At 39.2% G+C, this 12,094-nt stretch overlaps 1 protein-coding gene across 8 annotated transcripts in view; it reads right to left on the bottom strand.

Moving 5' to 3' along the window:
* The window catches only part of TCF3 (transcription factor 3), a 262,782-nt gene that overhangs the window by 62,527 nt on the left and 188,161 nt on the right, over positions 1–12,094 (bottom strand). For all 8 annotated transcript variants that reach the window (XM_053703095.1, XM_053703096.1, XM_053703097.1 and 5 more), the window contains 3 exons: positions 11,844–11,983; positions 8,397–8,517; positions 515–573 (listed from right to left, as the gene is read on the bottom strand). In XM_053703095.1, the coding sequence (XP_053559070.1) occupies positions 515–573; positions 8,397–8,517; positions 11,844–11,983 (320 nt within the window). The remainder of the gene's footprint in view (positions 1–514; positions 574–8,396; positions 8,518–11,843; positions 11,984–12,094) is intronic.

The following is a 12,094-nucleotide window of genomic DNA, read 5'->3' as shown; positions in this document are numbered from 1 at the left end:
CTTTTAATTTTTCAAGGGATTGGTTGGTCAGACTGCATAGATCCCTAAGTGATTCCTGCCCAGACATTACCTGTAATTGGTATAAGACAAAGAAAGTTCCAAAAAAGAAGCAGCAGAATTCTTTGAGTAAAAACGATCAAATCCTTTATTGGGGTACATTTAAAAATTGATCCATAGCAGCATCATGGAAACAACATTCCAACAATATTGCAAGAACAAATGACCTGTAATTGCCATGGTCTGGTGCAGCAGGTCTGACCTGGACCAAAAGGCTCTAATATATAGGGGCAATTGTATGCGTTTTAAATTTGTGTGGTTATTGATTTTTTGCGGTGTCCATCTTGATGTGTGTGTTTTTTTATGACAGAGTTTGCTGCTATATAATAAATAAAATATATTTTAGTATTTTCACAATTTTTAAGTGTGCTGAACTTGATTTCTATATTAAATAATGCTTTGCATCAATACGGTACAAGTGAACTAGCAACACACTGTTATGCTATAGTTTTCTTACCGAAGCAAGTGCTTTTCCAAGTGCATCTCCTGAGCTCCCAGTGGCGGTTCCTCTGTTCCCTGTAGACCAGGAGTACAAAATCTCATTTAATGCATTCATTTTAAGCTTAGGGCCAAGCTACACTATTTTTAGGATGCATACAAGAGTGCTTCTACAAAGATAACTTGTATAAAAATCCATAAAGATTAATAGCCAAGATAAAAACTGTATGTGCTATAGCTCCGTGGCTCCTGGTAGTTATCAAGCTCTGGTTTTAAAGGGACATTGAACTTCTGGATACAACTTAAGCAGAATGGTCACTAATTACAATGCTAATGTTTTTCTTCCTGTGACTGCAGCTCACTTAAAGGGACAGTCTAGTCAAAAATAAACTTTCATGATTCAGATAGGGCATGTAATTTTAAACAACTTTCCCATTTACTTTTATCATCAAATGGGCTTTGTTCTCTTGGTATTCTTAGTTGAAAGCTAAACCAAGGTAGGGCTCATATGATAATTTATAAGTGTTTGAAGGCCGCCTCTTATCACATGCTTATTTGCTTTTAACAACAGGGGAGAGCTAGTTCCTGTAAGCCATATAGATAACAGTGTGATCACGCCCGTGGCTTGTGGCAGACACTGCACTAATTGGCTAAAATGAAAGTCAATAGATAATAAATAAAACATCATGTGATCAGGGGTCTGTCAGTAGATGCTTAGATACAAGGTAATCAAAAGGTAAAAACATAATTTATGCTTACCTGATAAATTTGTTTCTCTTGTAGTGTATCCAGTCCACGGATCATCCATTACTTATGGAATATATTCTCCTTCCCAACAGGAAGTTGCAAGAGTCCACCCACAGCAAAGCTGTTATATAGCTCCTCCCCTAACTGCCATATTCAGTCATTCTACCGAAAACATGCAGAGAAAGGAAAAACCATAGGGTGCAGTGGTGACTGTAGTTAAAATGAAAAAATTACCTGCCTTAAAGTGACAGGGCGGGCCGTGGACTGGATACACTACAAGAGAAATAAATTTATCAGGTAAGCATAAATTATGTTTTCTCTTGTTAAGTGTATCCAGTCCACGGATCATCCATTACTTATGGAATACCAATACCAAAGCTAAAGTACACGGATGATGGGAGGGACAAGGCAGGTACTTAAACGGAAGTTACCACTGCCTGTAAAAAACCCTTTCTCCCAAAAATAGCCTCCAAAGAAGCAAGGTATCAAATTTGTTAAATTTGAAAAAGTATGAAGCGCAGACCAAGACTCCGTCTTGTAAATCTGTTCAACAGAAGCCACATTTAAAAAAGGCCCAAGTGAAAACCACAGCTCTAGTAGAATGAGCTGTAATCCCTTCAGGAGGCTGCTGTCCAGCAGTCTCCTAAGCTAAATGAATTATGCTTTTTAACCAAAAAGACAGAGAGGCTGCTGAAGTCTTTTGACCTCTCCTCTGTCCAGAATAGACATCAAACAAGGTGAACGTTTGATGAAAACTGTAGTAGCTTGTAAGTTAAACTTTAAAGCACAAACCACGTCCAATATTGTGTAATAGACGTTCCTTCTTTGAGGAAGGATTAGGATACAAGCATGGAACAACTATCTCTTGAGTGATGTTCTTGTTAGATACCACCTTAGGAAAAAACCCAGGTTGGTACGCAGGACTACCTTATCCGTACGAAGGACCAGATAAGGAGAATCACATTTTAACACAGATAACTCGGAGACTCTACGAGTCGAGGAAATAGCTACCCAAAAGGAACTTTCCAAAAAAATGGAACAAAAAAGGTTCAAACGGAACTTCTTGAAGAACCTTAAGAACCAGGTTTAAGCTCCATGGCGGAGCAACAGTTTTAAACACAGGCTTGGATCTAACCAAAGCCTGATCAAATGCCTGAACGTCTAGAATACCTGCCAGACGCTTGAGCAAAAAAATAGACTGAGTAAAAATCTGTCCCTTTTAAGGAATTAGCTGACAACCCTTTTCTCAAAAAAATCTTGGAGAAAAGATAATATCCTGGGAATCCAGACTTTACTCCATGAGTAACCCTTGGATTCATAACAATCAGATATTTACATCATATCTATGTTCAATTTTCCTAGAGACAGGCTTTCATGTCTGTATTAAGGTATCAATGACTGACTCGGAGAAGCCATGCTTTGATAACATCAAGCGTACAGTCTCCAGGCAGTCCATCTCAGATTGATTCTATTTAGATGGTTGAAAGGACCCTGAGGTAGAGGGACCTGTCTCAAAAGCAGAGACCGTGATGGAAAGGATGACATGTCCACCAGATCTGCATACCAGGTCCTGCGTGGCTACGCAGGCGCTGTCAAAAACACTAAAGCCCTCTCCTGCTTGGTCTTGACCTCCGGAGGAAATCCCACTCCCCCGGAAGAAAAGTCTGACGACTTAGAAAATCCACCTCCCAGTTCTCAACACCTGGGATATGGATAGCTGATAGACAAGAGTGAGTCTCTGTCCAGTGAATTATTTTAAAACTTCTAACATCGCTAGGGAACTTCTGTTCCCCCTTGATGGCTGATGTAAGCCACAGTCGTGTATATTGTCCGATTGAGTATGATGTACCTCAGAGTTGCTAACTGAGGCCAAGTCTGAAGATCATGGAATATCACTCCCAGTTCCAGAATATTTATTAGAAGGAGGGTCTCCTCCTAAGTCCACTATCCCTGAGCCTTCAGGGAGTTCCAGACTGCATCCCAACCTAAAAGGCTGGCATCTATTGTAACAATTGTCCCATCTGACCTGCGGAAGGTCATACCCGTGGCCAGATGGACCCGATATAGTCACCAGAGAAGAGAATCTCTGGTCTCTTTGTCCAGGTTTAACAGGGGGACAAATCTGTGTAATCCCCGTTCCTCTGACTGAGCATGCATAGTTGCAGCGGTCTGAAATGTAGACGTGCAAACGGTACTATGTCCCTTGCCGCTACCATTAAGCCGATTTCATTCATGTACTGAGCCACCGAAGGGCGCGGATGGAATGAAAAACACGGCAGAAATTTAGAAACTTTGACAACCTGGACTCCGTCAGGTAAATTTTCATTTCTACAGAATCTATCAGAGTCCCTAGGAGGGAAACCCTTGGGATTGGGGATAGAGAATTCTTTCCTTGTTCACTTTCCACCCATGTGATCTCAGAAATGCCAGTACTACGTCCGTATGAGACTTGGCAATTTGGATGTTTGACGCCTGTATCAGCATGTCGTCTAAATAAGGGGCCACTTCTATGCCCCGCGGCCTTGAGGACCGCCAAAGCGACCCCAGAACCTCCATAAAGATTCTTGGGGCTGTAGATATCCCAAAGGAAAGAGCTACAAACTGGTAATGCCTGTCTAGAAAGGCAAACCTGAAAAACAATGGTGATCTTTATGCATCACAATGTGAGGATAAGCATCCTTCAAATCCATTGTAGTCCTCTATTGACTCTCCTGGATCATAGTTAAGATGGTACGAATAGTTTCCATCTTAAATAACGGAATTCTGAGGAATTTGTTTAAGATCTTTAGATCCAAGATAGGTCTGAAGGTTCCCTCTCCTTGGGAACCACAAACAGATTTGAGTAAAACTCTGTCCCTCTCTTGGAACTGGATGGGTCTCGTACACAATGTAAGAATGTCTCCTTTATCTGGTTTGCAGATAATTGTGAAAAGCGAAATCTCCCCTTTTTGGGGGGGGGGAATCTTTGAAATCCAGAAGATATCTCTGGGATATAAATTCCAATGCCTAGGGATCCTGGGCATCTCTTGCCCACGCCTGGGCGAAGAATGAAAGTCTGCCCCCTATAGGATCCGTTACCGGATAGGGGTCCGTTCCTTCATGCTGTCTTAGAGGCAGCAGCAGGCTCCTTGGCCTGCTTATCTTTGTTCCAGGTCCGATTGTCTCCACACCGCCTTGGACTGAGCAAAAGTTCCCTCTTGTTTTGCCTTAGAGGAAGTGGATGCCACACCTGCCTTGAAGTTTTGAAAGGCACGAAAATTAGACCTTTTTGGCCCTTGATTTGGACCTATCCTGAGGAAGGACATGACCTTTTCCTCCAGTGATATAAGCAATAATCTCCTTCAAACCAGGCCCGAATAGGGTCTGCCCCCTGAAGGGAAGTTAAGTAGCTTATTTATTAAAGTCACGACAGCTGACCATGATATAAGCCATAGCACTCTGCGCGCCAGTATAGTAAAAAACAGAATTCTTAGCCGTTAGTCTAGTCAAATGAACAAAGGCATCAGAAACAAAGGAATTGGCTAGCTTAAGTGCTCTAAGCTTGTTAAATATATACATCCAATGGAGTCGCTACCTGTAAAGCCTCATCAAGAGACTCAAACCAGAACGCCGCAGCAGCAGTGACAGGAGCAATGCATGCAAGGGGCTGCAGGATAAAACCCTGTTGAATAAACATTTTTTATCCATTGGATCTAAAAAAGCACAACTGTCCTCGCCAGAGGTAGTGGTACGCTTAGCTAGAGTAGAAACTCTTCTCTCCACCTTAGGAACTGTCTGCCATAAGTCCCGTGTGGTGGCAACTATTAGAAAACATTCTTCTAAAAAATAGGAGGGGAAGAGAACGGCACACCTGGTCTATCCCATTCCTTATTAAAAAATTTTAGTAAACCTCTTTAGGTATTGGAAAAACATCAGTACACGCCGGCACTGCATATTATTTATCCAGTCCACACAATTTATCTGGCACTGCGATTGTACACATTCATTCAGAGCAGCCCAAGCCTCCCTGAGCAACAAGTGGAGGTTCTCAAGCATAAATTTAAATGTAGAAATATCAGAAACAGGTTAAATCATCTTCCCTGAGTCAAAAATATCACCCACAGACTAAGCATATTGTGAGATAGTATCAGACATGGTTCTTAAAGCTTCTGTATGCTCTGTATCTACCCCCAGAGCTATCTTGCTTTCCTTTAATTTCAGGTAGTCTGACTAATACTGCTGCCAGAGTATTATTCACCACCTTTGCCATGTCTTGTAAAATAAACGCTATGGGCGCCCTTGATGTACTTGGCGCCATTTGAGCGTGAGTCCCTGGAGCGGGAGTCGAAGGGTCTGACACGTGGGGAGAGTTAGTCGGCATAACTTTCCCCTCGACAGAATCCCCTGGTAAAATAAACGCTATGGGTGCCCTTGATGTACTTGGCGCCATTTGAGCGTGGGTCACTAAAGCGGGAGTCAAAAGGTCTGACACGTGGGGAGAGTTAGTCGGCATAACTTCCCCCTCGATAGAATCCTCTGGTGATAATGTTTTTAAAGACAAAAAATGATCTTTATTGTTTAACATGAAATCAGTACATCTGGTACACATTCTAAGATGGGGTTCCACCATGGCTTTTAAACATAATGAACACAGAGCTTCCTCTATGTCAGACATGTTAGAACAGACTAATAATGAGACTAGTAAGCTTGGAAAACACTTTAAATCAAGTTAACAAGCAAATATATAAAACGTTACTGTGCCTTTAAGAGAAACAAATTTTGTCAAAATTTGAAAAACAGTGAAAAAAAGGCAGTAAATCAAACAAAATTTTTACAGTACATGTAATAAGGTAACAGAGCATTGCACCCACTTGCAAATGGATGATTAACCCCTTAATGCAAAAAACAGATAAAAAAAAAAAAACGACATTGACGTTTTTTAAAACAGACACAACAAAACTGCCACAGCAGAGCTGTGGATTACCTTCCCTATAAACGATTCTGGAAGTCTTTTTAGCCCTTTAGAAATGTCCTGTAGTATTCATGGGACTGCTGAGGGAATCTGGATGATTCATTTTGTAATTTTAACTGCGCAAAAAAGCGCTAAATTAAGCCCCTCCCACTCATATTACAACAGTGGGAAGCTTCAGTTAACTGTTTCTATGCAAAATTTAAGCCAGCCATGTGGAAAAAATTAGGCCCCAATAAGTTTTATCACCAAACATATGTTAAAAAACGATTAAACATGCCAGCAAACGTTTTAACACACATTTTTACAAGAGTATGTATCTCTATTAATAAGCCTGATACCAGTCGCTTTTACTGCATTTAAGGCTATACCAACATTACAGTGTTATCACCAATGTACGTTAAAAAAACGATTAAACATGCCAGCAAACGTTTTAAAACACATTTTTATAAGAGTATGTATCTCTATTAATAAGCCTGATACCAGTCGCTATCGCTGCATTTAAGGCTTTACTTACATTACTTCGGTATCAGCAGTATTTTCTTAGTCAATTCCATTCCTAGAAAAATATTTTACTGCACATACCTTATCTGCAGGAAAACCTGCACGCCATTCCCCCTCTGAAGTACCTCACTCCTCAGAATGTGTGAGAACAGCAAATGGATCTTAGTTACTTCTGCTAAGATCATAGAAAAACGCAGGCAGATTCTTCTTCCAAATACTGCCTGAGATAAACAGCACACTCCGGTGCCATTTAAAAATGACAAACTTTTGATTGAAGAATAAACTAAGTATAAAAACACCACAGACTCTCACGACCTCCTATCTATGTTGAGGCTTGCAAGAGAATGACTGAATATGGCAGTTAGGGGAGGAGCTATATAGCAGCTTTGCTGTGGGTGGACTCGTGCAACTTCCTGTTGGGAAGGAGAATATATTCCATAAGTAATGGATGATCCGTGGACTGGATACACTTAACAAGAGAAAAGTGTATTAATATAACTGTGTTGGTTATGCAAAACCGGGGAATGGGTAATTAAGGGATTATCTATCTTTTCAAACAATAAAAATGTGGGTGTAGACTTTTCCTTTAAGAGCCTCTATCTTATTTTAACCCTTTTATAGGAGCCAGTTAGTTGGTGAAGGGCTACTTTAATTCTATTAATTTAATTTGCTTCAAAATCTTGGTACCCTTTGTTGAAGAAAACGGAAATGCACTACTGGGAGACTGAGTAAGATGAATGCATTGGACGAGCCAACAACATGAGGTACATATGTGCAGCCACCAATCAAGCAGCTCCTGAGTCTACCTAGTTATCCTTTTCAACAAAGGATATAAACAAAACAAATAGAGGTAAATTGGAAAGTTGTTTAAAATCACTTGCTCTCTCTGAATCATGAGAGAAAAAAAAAGTGGGTTTGCAGTTTTTATACAGAGATAGTTATATGAATATGATGCAATGCCCTAAAAAAAACAAAATAAGATAGACTGAGTATTTCCCTCTAAAAGGACCACTTAAATACAGTAGAATTACATATTAAACAAGTGCATAATAAAAAGACAATGCAATAACATTTACTCTGAAATTCACAAAAGCAGTAGATTTTATTTTCTGGCAAATTTATTTTTTCTCCCATTTTCCAGCCTCCTGTACCATGTGACAGCGAAGTCACCACAAGAATGTAAACCTCCTGCTCTATATCACACATGCTAACTCAAAGTGCACAGTACTGCTGACAACATTACTGGTCTGTGCATGCCCACTACTGCAGTCACAGTACAAGATTACCTAAGCTCCAAGATGCCAGCACCCAGTATGATGATGTGGCACCAGTAGGGGGTTAAAATAAAGGCTTAGTAGAGAGCTGGGGGCACAGGAGAAAAAATAATAACCTTGTGAATAGTAACCATGCTTTTGTAGTTGTGCCCAGGTCTCTAATGTACAGTAGTAAAAAATACATGCAAGATTACGCCTTATATATTCTAAATCCTTAATATGTTACTATATAAGTTCACCTCTCAGCGTGTAGTACCATTCTGTATATAAGTGTTGATACACAGCAGGATTACCGTCGTTCTGTATTGCATTTCAAACTCTCTGTATTTCAGCATCACTACATGGAGCAGGATTACCATAAGTCTGCACCGAGTTGATCACTTTACAATAGAAACCATAAACAATGTGGGTAACATAACCTAACTTACCAATCATGGAGTCGCCAGTGCTGATTGGAGGCGTGTGACTCGAGACCCCATACTGTGAAGGCGCTGAAGAGAAGCTGGAGGTTACCGCAGGGTTAACCTCCCCGGAATGCATTTGAAAACCCTAAAAAGTAATAACAGAATGGAGGAGGAAAATAAATTAGCATAATACCTATCAGCACACAACAATAATATTTTACCACAGAAAGCACAAAAGGACATTACACCCTTTAAAAATATGCAGACAATTTATCAGTTGTATATTATTGGGAAATAAGAGTAAAGCTTTAGTTTCTATAAAGTAATGGGCACAGCCATGTTATAACGAAGTTATCTTAGGTTAAAAAGTGTGTTACCATCTAATCTGCTCTCCTGAGGCCAGTTAGGGAAAATTATAAATGAGCTGAAATCAGAGGGGGGTTCAGGGTTCATTAGCAGACTAACTGATTATCTAACCCCTATGTGCAAGTTAAGCACATACTTCTGTAAACAGTGACGGAGATAGTAGATAGAGATCCCATTGCAAAACTGGAAAAGACTATTCCTGTAACATGATTTGGGGGGGGGGGGGGGAACAGGAAATCTGTCTGTGCCTTTATTAAAAAAGGGGATCCGAAAACTAAAATCTTATAAACGTCAAGCCAGATTCCCTTTGAAGCTTAAGCACTCTGTAGTGCCTTTCCACATATGGTGGACAGCTTATTTCCAAGCACAATTAGTTATTGACATGTAATCACAGAAATAAGCTGCCGCCATGCTTCCAGGTACGCAATGAACGCTAAAGAAATACTGCCATACGATCTGCAGCTCTCAGCCTTGATATAGATCACAATTATTCAAATTAGTGCTCTAATAAAAGACTTAAAAAAGGAAAGTAAAAAACTTTTTCTTTTGGGAAGTATAGTTTTGGGTTAAGCAGCTACTGAAGACCATTGAGAAATATGGGAATAATAAATCAGCAAACAGGATCAAAGTAAATATTCTTGCCCAAACCATATTGATTGCTGTTGGTTTACAGATTAAGGTTTGAGTCCAGGATCATAGTTTCAAGATGAAGTAAACATATTGTAGGAAGTAGAAAAAAAAACAAAACCCTAAAAAAAAAAAAAATAATATTTAAAAAAAATGCCAGAGTTCAACCACTTGAATAAATACAAAAGTAGTTTTTTAGATAAATTTGCAATATTGACCACAAAAGTAGAATAAGCGGTTATGGCCTATACAAAAAGGTGGGGGGAAAACTGCCAGAACTGCAACACTTAATTTGATCACCACTGTAAATAAATAAAATTATTGTAAGGTGTAAAGTGGTGGGTATGCAGCTTTGTACCATCTTGAAGAGATGTAATCTCAGACATTTTGGGGTGCTTCCCATTCCTATAAAAGCCTCCCCTTCTGGCTAGTTTATGAACAGTCAAGCCAGGAAGTGTAAGAGGTGAATGACTCCTGATGCCAAGCAACTCTTGGAAAGGTGCGTGTCAAATCACCCAAAGGGTGTATGGACATTCATTTGACAACACACTATGAAGAAACTGATTAATCAGCATGCATAAAAATCTGGTTCTCTCTCAAATTCATTTTCCAAGCTTATAGGTCAGTACCAACGTTAAACATATGAGGGCACAAACCACCTGTTTAGGTCATATGAATTGGTAGCCACAAGACATTCCTACCAAATGCTGCTTGTTAGCAGACAAACACATCAAACATAATGAATATATATGCAAGGAAAACAAAATGGCTGCCTTATACAAAGTTTTCAGCCTTTACTCATAACACTAGTATAAATGTGCTTTCATCCTAAAATGTTAAGCCTTTCTCCTGAACTCAAGGACTATAAGGATTATCTGTTAGCATTTCATGTCACTTGACTCCTGAAATTGTGAGATGCTGGAAGTGAATCACTTACTAGGTACTATTTTGACTGCTTGATCAAGAGTGGAGTTCATTTATACCTGTCCCAAACTGATCAAAAGATAAACACCATGGCGTTTGTCATAGGATTACAGAGATAGATACTTTCAGTGCATTTCTGCTAGAGGGTCAGCAAAAACTTTGAGAATGATACTAGCAGCAGTGGTTAGCCCAAAAATAAATAAAAATAAATACAACTTAAAAAAAGAAAAACCTAAGGAAGTCAGTATATGGAATGGATAAAGACATTGAAACCAAATATACTTTTGAGATGTGGTTGTCATAAACTAGCCACAGAGCAAGAATTGCTGAATTAAAATCTTCCATTTTGAAGCAGGAAGCCTTCAAACTTTGAGAAACTAGGTATACCACCACATGACCATAATTTCTTGTACAGTCCAATGAGTCCTTCCAGTGACTCAAGGAAAATAAGAATCATTGATAAAAGAAGCCCAGCCATGGAAAGTTATGTAATTTACTCAATGGCCCAAATGAACTTGAAAAACTATATTCACTAAAATAGTTTCTTCCCATGCACTCTCCTGAGTTCAGTTTTAACATCAGGCTTCCTTGGACTTGACCTTGGGGCTCCTTGGAATATTTGGGCCTAAACTTTCAGGACTATTTACAAACATTAAGATAGTTCCTTATAAAGGAGTAATGTGCCCCCCCCCCCCCCCCGTAAGCACAACTCCGTTTGATGCTTGTACCTACTAACCTAAAAGAAAGTTATTTGTTGACTATAGGATAGGTTTGAATATGAATTTCCTTTCAAAAGGAATGTGCAAACGCAGATTAAGCATCTTAAACTGATATGAAACCCAATTTTTTCTTTTATGAATCAGATGGAGCATGCAATTTTAAGCAACTTTCTAATTTCCTCCTATTATTTTTTCTTTGTTCTCTTGGTATCTTTATTTGAAGAAACGGGAATGTAAGCTCAGGAGCCGGACAAATTTTTGGTTCAGCATCTGGGTACATAGATATAGAATATATAATGTTTTCAAACAGAAAAAAAAGGACAATACATATTCAAATCATTGCAATTCAGATACCTAGAAAATACTGAGCATTCAATTCTCAATTGCAAGAGAAAATACATTTCTGACTATAGAGGGCACTGCAGGGAAAAAGGTTGTTTCTTTTGTGTGAGGGCTCCATCTTGTTATTATAGTTGGTGGAATAGTTTGTCCTGTCAGCTAGGCCTTAATTAAAAAAAGGAAGAGTTTAAATTCCTACCAAATTCTGAAAATGTAACCATATTTTAAAACAGCATAAGATTATTTTAAATTCTTGTATTTCCGTTTGAAACAAAGAAATTCTAAAATATGGAGACAAAATCAGTAAACCTTTGGGAACAAACACAGGGGACAAACTCTAATAGGCCACAGCAATGTAGATAAGATAAACACAAGGAGTATCACAGTGGACTCCAAACAATGAAAAAATTGTGGACTTAAAAAAAGGATTTTAAATGTAAATAGTTAGATCCTGTAAGTTATTCTGCCACATTCACTACAATTCTGCTGTACTCACCATTCGCTCAGGATGGTGCAGGCCACTGAAACCTGATGGCTGAGAAAGAGGGGGCTGAGAGCCACCCAGAATAGTCCCATAGCCTCCTTGCCCAATACTACCCGAGGAAGCCCAAATGTCAGAGGAGCCATGAAGCCCATCTAATGGAGAAAGGGAAATAAAATTACATTTACACAAGACATCTTGGCGATTTCATTTATTTAAAATAACTTCTATAAATAACTGTACAGCAATACTACAAATCTATAGAT

Source organism: Bombina bombina, chromosome 2 (assembly GCF_027579735.1).
Source record: "Bombina bombina isolate aBomBom1 chromosome 2, aBomBom1.pri, whole genome shotgun sequence".
NCBI lineage: Eukaryota > Metazoa > Chordata > Amphibia > Anura > Bombinatoridae > Bombina > Bombina bombina.
The sequence above is the reverse complement of the archived record's forward strand: the minus strand, read 5'-3'. Positions and strand labels throughout refer to the sequence as shown.